General features: G+C 42.6%; 1 protein-coding gene and 1 long non-coding RNA gene across 2 annotated transcripts in view; one reads left to right on the top strand and one right to left on the bottom strand.

Moving 5' to 3' along the window:
• Positions 1–30: 30 nt before the first annotated feature.
• LOC128560385 (transmembrane protein 229A) lies at positions 31–4,857 on the bottom strand. The gene has a single exon (XM_053553979.1). It carries the CDS (start codon positions 2,043–2,045, stop codon positions 939–941), a length of 1,107 nt encoding a protein of 368 aa, XP_053409954.1. The 5' UTR covers positions 2,046–4,857; the 3' UTR covers positions 31–938.
• Positions 4,858–7,498: 2,641 nt separating this feature from the next.
• Positions 7,499–13,369, top strand: part of LOC128560386 (uncharacterized) — a 50,645-nt gene continuing 44,774 nt past the window's right edge. Inside the window, exons 1-2 of the long non-coding RNA XR_008372945.1 lie at positions 7,499–7,562; positions 8,046–8,168. This is a non-coding gene — a long non-coding RNA (uncharacterized LOC128560386). The remainder of the gene's footprint in view (positions 7,563–8,045; positions 8,169–13,369) is intronic.

Below are 13,369 nucleotides of genomic sequence, written 5' to 3' on the forward strand. Positions count from 1 at the left end.
TCTGCATTTACAGAAAACAAGTAAGCCTAATGTAATTAGAGTGAACATTCAGGTTCATTTTATTCCAATGTATTTTTCCTGCCCTTGAAACTCCATGTTGAAAAGGGTCCTTACAGTTAGAACACTATTAAAAGTTACACAATTTCACTTGGCCCTTGGACAGGACATATAGGGTAAACATTTTATATTATTGCACAATAAGAAAAATTTACAGCCATGGATAACACAGGATCTGATCAACATTAACACACTTGGTTTTTAAGGCTATGCCACATTGGAAAGCAATCATTTCCAGGATGGAGATCAAATATCTTAACACAGTGTCACCTGTCTGAGTTGCTAGAAGAGATTTCTCATTTAAAAATTTGCCAGCTTCTTTTCACTTGTGTACTAGACAGAGGCACTTTAAGAGCTATTAACTGTGGTTTCAGGAGTACTATTCATAGAGTTCCAGCAGTCATTGGTAAATATGGCCATGAATTAAAATGAAACTTGATTAAAAAGAAAGTAAACAAATCATTAAATCAGAAAATTTCACCAAATCTTCTAAAAATCACTGTTCTCTGATTTAAAGAACTTCCTTTTAAATTATTTTTGAATTAGTAGCTATCACTTATCTATGTCCAGATAAGTAAATACTACAGCTTTCTGGTGTTAAGGTATGATGGTTTTGCTGTTTGGGCTTGTAAAACTTTTGAAATATTGACAAGTTAAGTGCTTTGAGTTATGTTTTTAGTAATTTTTCAAAGTTTTGTATTATATATAGGTTCCTAACAGTCAGAAGAACTAAAATGTAGAGGAAAATATGTCGGAAGTGTTTAGTAAAGTGTATAAAAATTAAAAGATTAAAAAACCCACTCTGCTTTAAATGTGTAAAAATAAATCACATTCCTTTGGGGGAATCAGTGACTTTTTTCTTTTCTTTTCTTTTTTTGGCTTTAGTTAGTCGGTACGTACTGTACCTGCCACAACACGTTGGAAAGTAGGTCCTGGTACACACTAAGGAATATCCAACCGGGTAAATACATCAGAGTGATGAGGCCCAGGAAGTTGAGCGGGTAGTGAGAATAGTCCCAGGAACAGGCCCCGCACGTGCGGAGTCCCAGACCCCAGGACAACTCCCACACGTAGATGAAGATCACGTAGATGGGCACGCGCTTCCAGGCGCTCCAACCGCGCCTGCAGTGAAGATGGAAGTACAGCTTTTCCACCACGAAACTGCAGCTGCCGTACATCAAGAAGGACCAGAGCGACGTGTGGCCGCCGGTTGCTCCGTCCCCCTGCCCCAGCACGTTAAAGAAGAAGGTGAAGAATATCTCATCTAGAAAACCATGCATTCCGAAGAACAGAAAGCGGAGCAGGTCCGGCAGCCCGGGACCGGGAGCTCCTCCGGCGCCCTTAGGCCCTCGGGGTCGTCGGCGCCGGGCACTGGCCGCGGGGGCCCGGGCGCCGGGAGGGGCGGGGAGCGCGCTCCTCCGCTGTTGCTGCCGCTGCCGCCCGTACCGCAAGCGCAGGAAGCGCTTGAGGAACACTTGGCAGTGGTAGAGCGCCAGCACGTACTGCAGCGCCAGGTCCAGCGCCCCTGGCGCTGCTGCGCCCCCCGGACCCCCGCCCAGACTGAGCAGTACCGCCTGGCCGGTCAGGGTCTGCAGCCCCACGTGAGCCGACGGGTAGAGGAGGAAATTGAAGACAAAGGCGCTGGGACAGCGCCGCTGCTGCAGGTAGACCTTCTCCAAGGCGAAGTGGGTGAGCGAGTGCAGCAGGCAGCGGTAGGGTGAGGAGAAGCCGAGCATCCGGGGGTCCGGGCTGCGAACGAAGCTCCGAGCTGAGGACACCAGCACGTCCAGAGTGATCCCGTGCATCCCATAGAAGTAAAGGCGCATCCAGGCGGGTAGCTTGGCACCCTCGGCCGGCGCTTCAGCAGTGGACAGCGGCTCCGGGCAGCCCGCGGCCGCTTCGCTTCCTGACCCGCCGGTCGCCCCCGGTCGCCTCGCCGCGCCGCCTCTCCGTGCCGGCCCCTCGCTGTCCATGTCGCTACCCGCCATGGGCTCGCAGGCTGCCCAGCGCCTGAGCCCACGTCACCGCTGCAGTGCTGGCTGAGCTGCCAGGCCGAGCGGCCGAGCCCGCGCCGGTTCCCAGCCGCTACCGGCCCCCGGGGGGCGCGCAGGGAGCTCCGTCCCGGCCGCGATTCCTGCGGCAGTGGGAGCTGGTGCGCCCTGGCGACGCGCGGGCCGTCCGGCTCCGGGAGTGTCCCCACCGTGGCCCCGCCGGGCCCTGCCCTTCCGGGCGAGGTGTAGCCCGCCAGCACCCGCGCTCACCGTGCACGGCCTAACGGGCGCCAAGGCCAGACGAGGGGAGGTGGCGCCGGGGCTGCGAGGAGCAACGCAGGGGCTGGTACAAGCCCCATCCCCTCCACGGCTCAGCCCTGCGTCTCTGCCGTAGGCTCTGGAAGCGTAACGCGAGCAGCCGCCGCCCTTCCCCTTGCCCTCCGCATACCCCTCGCTGCCTTTATTGATCTCTCCCGCCTTCACCGGCCCCGGTCCCCGCCCCGGCCCTCTGCATTGAGTCCTGCGGGGGTCTGTTCGGGAAACCCGGCCCGGCTTCAGCCACCCACTTCACGCGCTCAGCACCCGGGGCTCCAACCGTGTGTGTGTGTGTGTGTGTGTGTGTGTGTGGGAGGCTTGCAGGGCGGAGGCAGCGAGTGGAGAAACACCTAACAGGTGTAACCGCCAGCTGATGGGCATTCCCTGTATCGCGCAAGCCAGGGCCAGGGCCTGGCCGGCGGGGACGAGTGGCTGGGTGCCACTAGCCGGCGGCCGGGCGAGAGACCAAATGTAGTGCATTTAGTGTTCTTATTCAAAGCCAGCTGTGTCCTAGTCACAGGGAGCGGAGAGTCCAAGCCTGCCCGCCCCAGCGTCACCCTGCATCTGAATTGCTGATGCACTTTTTCAATCTCTTGTTCTGGCCGGGTCTGCTTTCCTCGTTTAGTTTACTCAAGTCCAAGGAGAGAGATTCGAAGTCCCCCAGAATTTATAAAAGAGTTTGAGGCCAGTTGGGTTGGAGTGGGGTGTGGAGAAGAAGTGCCTTGCTCTGGCTGCCCTGGGTCTCAGGAGGAGAGCGGGACCTTTCTCATACCCACACACCCCAGCGCTGGATTTCTCTTAGAAGAACTGGGTCATCTCAGGAATGGAGAGTGAAATGGAGGACCAGGATTTTCTTTTCTACCTTGTGTTCGTTTCTTCGTTTCTTCCCTCCCTCCCATTCTCCTTTTTTTTTTTTGTATGTAAGGGAAGAGGTTGGAGGGGCTTCAGAATTTGGGGGTGTTGGGCTCCACCATTTTCTCCAATTTTCAACCAGTCTTGGAATTGCAAAGAGTCTTAAAGGTAAATTGCACTGATAAACTCGGTCTTTCCTCTGCTCCCAAATTAATGTCTAGGCAGAAACTAAGTAACAGTTCTCATCTGTAAGGAGTTCAGAGACCTCCTGGATGAAAGGCTTTCTGGGGATTTTTTTTTTTTTTTTTCTTTCTGGAAATAAACATTCTGAGGCCGATCCTCCCTCTCTAAGGCAACCTCCTCCCCACCCTCTCCCTTATGTTACAATCTCCAGGAGCTAAATTGTTTGTGAATTTGCTAAGAGAAATCAGTTTGGTGACTAGAAAAATTTTTACTGTGAAACCAACATTTGTATAGTCAAAGTACTGATTTATTTATTTTTAAACCTAGTTAGCATGTTTTCTATTTGCAGACTTTCTTTGGCAACTGTCAAAAATCAGTGGGTGGAAGTTGTCATGTCAGGGACAGAAAAATGCCAGGTGACAGGGTGGTCAAACCTGTTGGGAAACAAAGACAGGGCTGGTTGCCCAAGGGCTTGAACAAATGATGATGAAGAAAAAGTAAACATTTTTATGAGCACCTGTTAGGTAAAAGATGCTGTGTCTACACCTGGAGAAAAATGATGCAGTCTCTCTTTAAGAGGTGTATAATCTGGTTGAAATCATATGATAATTTGTTATTCCTATATAAAACCTGCTTATGATTGTTATTAATAACTATAATCAGTTAGTAGGACAAAGTAAAATATTCATTTTGAATTATTAATTTATTAAATAAACTCAATCCTGGGCCCAATTTATCAGCTGTTATAAACAAATGCACTCTTCCTTTTTTTTTCTTTTTTGCAGTTTTTGGTAGAGGCTGGGTTTGAACCTGCCACCTCTGGCATATGGGACCCACCCCCTGCTCCTTTGAGCCACAGGCACCGCCCAAATGCACTCTTCCTTAATGATAGCAATTCAGGCGAGAGAGCATGTAATCATAATAGCACAGATAACAGTCATTCAAGCATACATACACTAGCAGTCAACTTTGAATTGTTTTCAAGTGATAAATTAAACTTCAAGAGCCTAAGTCTTTTGTTTGTTATAACTTTTTGTAAGGATGCAAGGAAAATCTTAAAAGATCTAATTCTATAGTTCAGTTTCAAATTCATCCCAGGGAGAATAGAAAATTCTTTTGGATTAAAAACAATTAGCTTCTATTTTTATATTTTTAATTTTAGCATTTTAAAAATTGCTGTTTTATGTACTTTATGTATGTTTTAAAAATTACAACAATATAATAGAACATGTATAAAATTTATATGTGTGTATGTATACCTATGAAACATGCCAAAATTTTTAATAAGTGATTTACAATAAAATGTTTGGGCTCCACACTCCTTGATGTAGCACTCTAGCAAGTATGACAAACTACTAAAAAAAATCTCACTCTTCTAGGTCCCTTTCTGAAATTGTTCACTGTTTTTCTTAGGAGAAATGATACAAACTGTAATTGAGCAGTTATAAAACCATGGTAGAAAATGAAGCTATTGTCTGTCACTTTCTTCATGTTTTTTTTTTAATATTCTCATTGTGGCCTTTCTTAGTTATACCACTTCAGAACTTGGGATAACTTAAAAAAAAATTGTTGAGGCCAGGTGCAGTGGCTCACACCTGTAATCCTAACACTCTGGGAGGCCAAGGTAGGTGGACTGCAACTCCAGGAGTTGGAGACCAGCCTGAGCAAGAGCAGGATCCTGTCTCTAAAAATAGAAGGTGCTGTGTCAGGAGGCCTGTAGTCTCAGCTACCTGGGAGGCTAAGGCAAGAGAATCACTTGAACCCAAGAAGGTTGCTGTGAGCTATGACACCAGAGCACTCTACGGAGGGTGATAAAGTGAGACTCTGTCTCAAAAAAAAAAAAAAAATTGTTGAATGTATTCTTCCTGAAAATAACACCAAAGTAACTGATTGATAAGACAAAGCTGAGTTTGTGCCTTACTGTGATAAGGGTGTTTTCTACCTTGATGAAGTTTTAATAGCCTCTTGGAAAGAGGGCAAAGTTGGGTTGAGGTTTTTGATGACTGGTTTAAGATAGATCTTTCAACATAAGGGCTTGATTAGAGTTAGGTAAGATTATCATATAATAGTTCGCAACTTGTGGACACAGTAAGAAGAGAGTTGTGAGGTGAGAGTTTCAAAAAGAGAGTTGAGAATAAATGGTGAACTTTTACCTCCCTGAGTCAGGTATTCCTGGAATATAGTAAAGTTGTGTTGATGAAGACATTGTAATAGTGAAGTCATGTTAAGAAACATGGACATTTGTAATGTAGCATTTCTGTAGACAAGCTTTGTGGGTATAGGTGTTTGCTCAGTCTACTGGCAAGACCAGTTTGGGTCTCACGAGGAGAATAATTTGAGTAAGGACAGGTACGGTTAATGAAGAAGCAAGACTGACACTCTGGGATTAGCTAAATTGATGTTTATCCCCGGTGTGTATCTGGGAGGTTAGAAGTGGGATGGGAAGGGAGGGAGATTGACTGACAATTCAGTAAAACCGTCCCTATGTGCTATATATGTAAAATGTTTGTATGCATATACCTATAGCTTCATTTACTTTGTCTATACTCTTCTTTCTTAATTTCTTTTGTTAATCTGCTAAAGTTTCAAATTAAAGAACTTCTACATGTTGCTTAAACATCAGAGCAAATGCAATCAGGGTGTGACTATTAATACCCCTTGCCAAAGGCAGAAAGATTATGTAGGAGCATGCCGATGTGTTTGAATATGACACTGTCAGGGTATCATCTTGTAAACCTGCCCTGTCATTCTTATTGTATGTCTTTACAGAACTTCTTTTTACTATATTCCTTTTATTCTTCCTTCTGATCTGATTAATGGGGAGTCACATAACTCCCTAAGGATAACAGAAGTTTCTTTTCTTTTCTTTTTGTTCCTATTACTTATGGCTTTTTATGCTTCTTTATTTAGTTAATTTTAATTCTGACCTTCTTTTTCATCCCTGAATTTTTTTTTTTTTTTTGTAGAGACAGAGTCTCACTGTACCGCCCTCGGGTAGAGTGCCGTGGCGTCACACGGCTCACAGCAACCTCCAACTCTTGGGCTTACGTGATTCTCCTGCCTCAGCCTCCCGAGCAGCTGGGACTACAGGCGCCTGCCACAATGCCCGGCTATTTTTTTGTTGCAGTTTGGCCGGGGCTGGGTTTGAACCCGCCACCCTCGGCATATGGGGCCGGCGCCCTACTCACTGAGCCACAGGCACTGCCCGATCCCTGAAATTTTTTAGAGCTCATAGTTTTCAGCAGGAATGCTGTCTTAGCTGATGATTATTTCTGTGATTTTACTGAGTGGGGCTCCTAAGAAACAGAATTCGAATAAATTCTTTTAGTTCATGAAGCTTATAAAAAAGAAAAGTAGGAAGTTACTTTGGAGAGGCTACTTAAAAACAAAATTTCACCTTGCAAAATATTCAAATTAGGAACACGCCCTTTGTGTGATCTTTGCCTTCCAGTGCATCACCCAGAGTCTGCAAGTGGGATTATTTTCCCCATCCCAGTTAACTCCATTGTGTTTCCAAAGGAAGTAGCTTATTTTAAATAATTATCCTCCCTGACATTGGTTAGGGCTTTACTGATAACCTAGGAACTTACTGAAGAGAAGCTATTCCAGTTAGTAGATACAACTTACTGAATACCTACCTATCAGTAGTGCACTCCACATACACTATCAGCAATTCATATAACTGCTTTCTCTCTCTTTGAAGATGTTGAAACAGAGGCTCAGAAAGGTTACTTACTCAAGGTCTTGTAGCTAACCAATCCAAAGCCACGCTGTGAAGCCATTTTCACTTGATACCAAAGCCCTTTGTGGTTTGCTGGGCTACCTCTGCACATCATATTGAAGCCATCTTCAACGAGTTATAGTTGCAGATTCAACAAGAAAAGACATCAGGTATGTTTATAGTTCTTCTAGGGGTATTCACATAACCCCTAAGCCAGCCCCAGTCACCCCCTCTCTTTTTCTATCCTGCATTTTATTTTAATCAACGCTCTATGCTGTCAGGTCATTTTGTATCTTTGTTGTTGTTCTCACATTTACTTATTTTATCTCATATTTCCTTCTAGGTTTCTTTATAAATCAGTAAATTGCTATTTATTTGTAGAACTGTGGCTACGTGGAAGGCCTTGCTGTCTGGCACTGTTGTAAGAAGAGGTTGGAAATTAGGTAATAGGAAAAGCAGCACAAAATGCAACATGTATTCCTGTCAACTGTCAGCACATGTTACTAGATACACTCTGCTATTCCAGTTTTTAACACCTCTATTTGTAGTTATCATAATTGAAAAAGCTCAGCTTGATTGAGTGCAGTAACTTAACAAATAAATTTGCATATGCACATCTGTTTAACAATCCATTTGTACCTGGTGAATCTCCAAAGCCTTAGAGCATGTTATATTTTAATATATTCAGTATAGAAAATAATGCAAGTCACTAAACATGATTGCTATTCTGAGACTTTGGAAAGTCCATTTGACTTTTCAAAGCTGCCTTATAGTGAAGTGTGATGGCAGGTGGATCAAGGTAGCTGAACAAACATCTCAGTTAAAGAACAGTTACGAAATTGAAATCAAATATCGTGAATCTTGCCTTGTTTCTTTTCATTTTATTTTATTTCACTTTATTTTGTTATTTATTTATTTTTTTTAAGAGAGAGGAGCTCCGTTACTAAGTCTGGAGTGCAGTGGCCCACAGACACAGATTACTATAGCCTGGGACCCTTGGGCTCAGCAGTCTTCCTGCCTCGCCCCGCTCCCAACTGCTGGGAATATAGGTATGAGTAATTGAGTACGGCCTGTACCATCTTGTTTCATGCATTTGTTAAGCCCCTACTGCATTCTATGTATTCTGCTGTGAATTGAAGATATGAAACTGAACACCACATGGATCTTGTCCTCATTGAAATCACAGATTAGGCTAAAGTGTTAATTTTTAATCATTACTAGCGAGGCGAGAAGTTCCAGATAGAGAGAGCTGTACACAGCACAGGAGCTGTGTAGCTCTGGAGGGATCTGATTGGGTGCTAGCATGCAAGGGCTACCAGGGGCCATCCTCATAAACAAGAACCCCACAGCTGATGTCCTTTAAGATGCAGGCTGGGGCAGTGCACTTGTTGGTTGTTTGTTCACCTTAACCCTGGTCTCCTGTAGTCTCCTACAGAGGTACGGAGGTAGGATGTAGGGGGTGAATGGGATTTGTTTTATGTTTCAGGTGCAACTACATTAAGACCATAATGAAAGATTTTTTCCTCTTGCACTCCAGTGATACAAGACTATTTAATCTCTTCTGGAAACTGACCTTGTAGTAAAACTTTCAATCAATCACCAGGAGTAAAGCTGACACATGTAAAGTTTAACACTTAGTTATTGTACTACTTAATTCATTTTTTCTCAGTCTTTCATTTTATCCTCAATCTTGTGATGACAGCGCTATTTTTATAATTCATGCATTCAAAATGCAACTTACTTAATGCACACATGCGGTTAGTGGCAGAAGTGTTTCTCATCCCAAATCTGAAAGCTCCTTCCACCAGCAGCACTGATGCTCTTAAAAAATGTCTCCTGTCCAATGAAGGGTTCTCAATGCTCCCCTTGGCTGTCTGAAACAAGCTCTACCATCAGGGCTATCTTAGTTTATTCAAGCTGCTATTTCAAAATACTGTGAATGAGATGTCTTATGTACAACAGAAATTTATTTCTCACAGCGTTGGAACCTAGGAATGTCAAGAACAAGGGGCTAGCAGATTTGATATCTAGTGAGGGCACATTTCTTAGTTCATAGATGTCACTTCCTAGATGAGTTCTTCCATGGAAGAAAGGGCTAAGGAAGCTCTCTGGGGTCTCATATAAAAGGACACTTAATCCCAAACCTTCATGATCTAATCACTTCCCCGCCTTCTAATATCATCACCTTGGGGGTTAAGATTTTAATGTATGAATTTTGGGGGGGTGGACACAAATATTCCAACAATAGCAAGGACTCAGAAGAGAAGAATTATTTTCATTTAATAATTTAATAATAAAAACACAGGTGAAGGATGGCTGGGTCGGCCTGGTTGGTCCATAGCCAGACTCAGCCCCCTTAGGTGAGGATGCAGCTCCTCCTACACAGTATACTCACTGCCTTCCTTGGCTAAGCTGCTGGCTGTGTTTCCAGCCACCTAGAGATGAGGTCGTTTGCTTCGTCTGTAAGTTATTAGGCTGCACCTGTTTGACCATGTTTCTTCAGAGACTGGTCACGTTGGTGACATTGCCACTGTCTGTGATTATAATTGCCATAACCATTGCTTTATATATTTATTATACTTTTATCACATATAAATTATATTTAACTTATAATACCTAAATATTAACATAAGTTTGATATAATGCATCTAATTCATTCAGCAGTTATTGAACAGTTTTGGGCAATGCTTAGTACTGTGCCCTGGACATACAAAAGTGAATATAAAGTCTGTGTCCTCTACCAAAGACATATTTGTTTATTGAAGAAATTGGAAATACATAAAAGTAAAGAGGAAAACAAGTATATATCACCCAATATATCACAACTTATAGATACCTATTGTTTTTATTAATTTAAGTTTTATTTTTTGTAGAGACAGAGTCTCAATGTTGCCCAAACTGGTCTCAAACTCCTGGTCTCAAGGAACCCTCCTGCTTCAGCCTGCCCAAGGGCTAGGGTTACAAGCATGACCCACTGTGCTTGGCGTCACTCTTAATATTTTATTATAAGTCCTTTTGACAGTATCATAATAGCACCAGAAGGAAATTGTGTTATGTACTCCATTTGTAATTTGGTCCTCTCATGGTTAGAGAGCATGTTTTCTTTCATTGTACAGCCTATACCATCATTTGTAATGAGTACAAACCATTCCTTTGTATGGATATTCTGTAATTCAGTTACTCAAGCCCAAGAAACTTCTGTTATTATGAACTCCTATATGATAAGTATTCCCTTACTGATCTTTTTCATGCAACCATGTTTATTCACCTAGAATACACTCCTTAAATTTCAGTTGGAAGATCAAAGTGATACACATCTAAGGCTTTGGTTCTTTTACTAAATAGCTGGTTCTCCAGAAGCCATCCTGAAACCTTTTGTTAAATAAATACAGATTGGATATCTCTTACTCAAAATGCTTAGGATTGGAAGTGTTTTTGGATTTTGGATTTTATCAGGCTTTGGAATATTTTGTGTTATACTTACCCTTTGAGCATGCCTAATATAAAGATCTGAAACCCAAATGCTCCAACAAGCATTTTCCTAGAGTATCGTGTCAAAAAGTTTCAGATTTTGGAGAATTTTGGCTTTTGGAATTTTGGAGTATGGATAGTCAACCTTTATATCCCTCTGAGGGAACCAGGGAGTTATAGATGGAGAAAGATGGCCTTGCAGTAGAATCTTGGTTTTGAGAATGTGTGTGGTGTGCTGTAGCATAGGTTGCACTGAGGGTGTAGTAATAAAGATAACCTTTGAAAAAGTATAGTTAAATAAAATATAAATGTATTATTTTGAATGATATACTGTTACTTCCACCTCTCCAGGTATAAAATTTCAGTCCTCGTCTTCTCTAAAGCAGATTTTTCCTTCCTTTCCTTTCTCTCTCCTTTTCTTCCATTTCACACACACTAACATTTTTGTACCAGTTATGATCTTTACTCTCCAGCAGCTCGCAGTGACCACAACTGAATAAATCTTATGGCACAAAAAAAGCACCGAGTGGGGCAGCGCCTGTGGCTCAGCGAGTAGGGCGCCGGCCCCATATGCCAAGGGTGGTGGGTTCAAACCCGGCCCTGGCCAAACGGCAACAAAAAAAATAGCTGGGCGTTGTGGCGGGCACCTGTAGTCCCAGCTGCTCGGGAGGCTGAGGCAAGAGAATCGCGTAAGCCCGAGAGTCAGAGGTTACTGTGAGCCGTGTCACACCATGGCACTCTACCCAAGGGCGGTACAGTGAGACTCTGTCTCTACAAAAAAAAAAAAAAAAAAAAAAGCACCGAGTGTATTTGTGCAGGACTTGACTCCAACTAGAAGTCAGGGTCTTTCTATTCTTCCAGTATTTTTTCCTTGACTCTTTAATATCTCTCACTTAACCCCCATATTCAGCAGTTGCTGTGTCCTGCCTGTTTTTACTCTCCAATATTTCTTTAAATACATTTTCATAATCCATTATCTCCTTTCCATTTCCAGAGCTGTCATCCTTATTCAGATCTTTTTTTTAACTAAGCCTGGACTATTCTAGTGTCACTCTGATGTCCCCAGCACAAGTTTCTTGGCCCTCCTCCAAACTGTCCACACATTGCTATCTGTGTAACCTCCATAAAACATGACTTTGAAGATTTCATTACCCTGGTCAAAAATCTTCCAAGGTGTTTTATTACTTATAGCAGAAAGCCCAAGTTCTTTACCTTGGTAACCAAGATCAAATAGTGACCTATTTTTCCAACCTTATTTTTTCCACTTATCTTTAGTAGCCTCCACTGAGCTCCTCTGACTTGGGTAGATCCTGTCTATTCTCCAAAAACTGTTCATACTGGTACTCTCCTGAGCTGGGCCTGAGGTCATGTGCAGGGACTCACACCTGTAATCCCAGCACTTCAGGAGACCAAAGTGGGAGGATCACTTGAGCATAGGAGTTTAAGGTTGCAGTGAACTATGATGATGACTCTGCACTCTAGCCCAGGCAACAGAGAGAGAAAAATTCTCTTTCAAAATTTATGAAAGAAAAAGAAAAAAAAAAAAAAAGCTGGGGCTGACTATACTGGGTTGAAGTATTTCAGTTCTGATATGTCACCTTTAACAGTTGAACACTTACTACTTCTATTGCTATTCTGGATTTTTCACAATGTCTCATGCTTATGTTTAGTTGTATTGAAAACTCATTTGAGTCCCAGAGACTGTTGGAGTATATTGTAGCTCCTAGCACAAAAACTTGCACCCAGGGATCATTCAACTTCTGTAGAATCTGATGTTTAAAATGAGCTGCTGCTCCTGGATGTGGGATACAACTATGACAGGGACTCTACCTAACAAGTACAAACATTGTAACCAAATTATACTCTCACATTAATCTGAAATATAAATAAATAAATAAATAAAATGAGCTGCTGTTTGGACAGGTATCAAGCTTCCCTGATTAGATTACGTGTAACTACGGTCTGGTAATATTAACATTTATTAACTAGTGTTATTTTTCCTACCCTTCCACATTTCAGTTTCATAACCAGTGCTGAAAACATTTAACCAGCTCAACCAGACAAGTTTTCTTTCATTCCTTCATCCTTTCCTCCTGCTAGGGAACTGTAGGGAGGGGCACGCCTCTTTCTTTCCTGATAAGAGGTTGCATAAATCATTCTATCATGTAATTCTTTTTCTTAAGAATATTGTATAAAAAAAACTATGGCAAGGAAGGGCAGAAAGGAAGAAGGAAGGAAAAATGTGTGCGGGGACATGTGAAACAGGTGTGGCTGTTCCGGCTTCTCTCAGCCTTCCTCACTCCCATGTGGCAAACATAACGATTGCAGTGTTTTGCCCACAAGGCCCAGCCTTCGCCTCAGAGCCCTATTTAACAGAGTGGTCCCAGCAGATACCAATAACCAACAGGAACTGGTAAGACAAATGAATCCTCCTTAGTCAAATTCCCATCTGGAAGGTATATGAGTATTTCTCTCTCTTTGGGGAAATGAAATGTATGGAAATTTGCATTTACTGTGTACAGATATACTCAGATAATGGGGATAACTGTTTATTTTATAAAGGTTTTCTTCCTTGGAAGCAAATACAGTAGAGTTCTTTGAGATTACAAACTTTCTTAGTACATTAAATGTATTATTTGATTTACACATAATTTTTTTTTAATATTGAATGACACGAAGAGAGTTTCTGTTGGTGTTTAAGGCTAAACATCACTTTTAGGAGCCATAATAAGCAACTAGCTAATAAATGGGTTAGAATTTATGTAACATTCTCAAATGT

The sequence above is a fragment of the Nycticebus coucang genome, chromosome 11, assembly GCF_027406575.1.
Source record: "Nycticebus coucang isolate mNycCou1 chromosome 11, mNycCou1.pri, whole genome shotgun sequence".
Lineage (NCBI taxonomy): Eukaryota > Metazoa > Chordata > Mammalia > Primates > Lorisidae > Nycticebus > Nycticebus coucang.

Bases quoted from the DNA above. Each gene is read 5' to 3' on its own strand.
- LOC128560385 (XM_053553979.1), bottom strand. From the start codon at position 2,045: ATGGCGGGTAGCGACATGGACAGCGAGGGGCCGGCACGGAGAGGCGGC.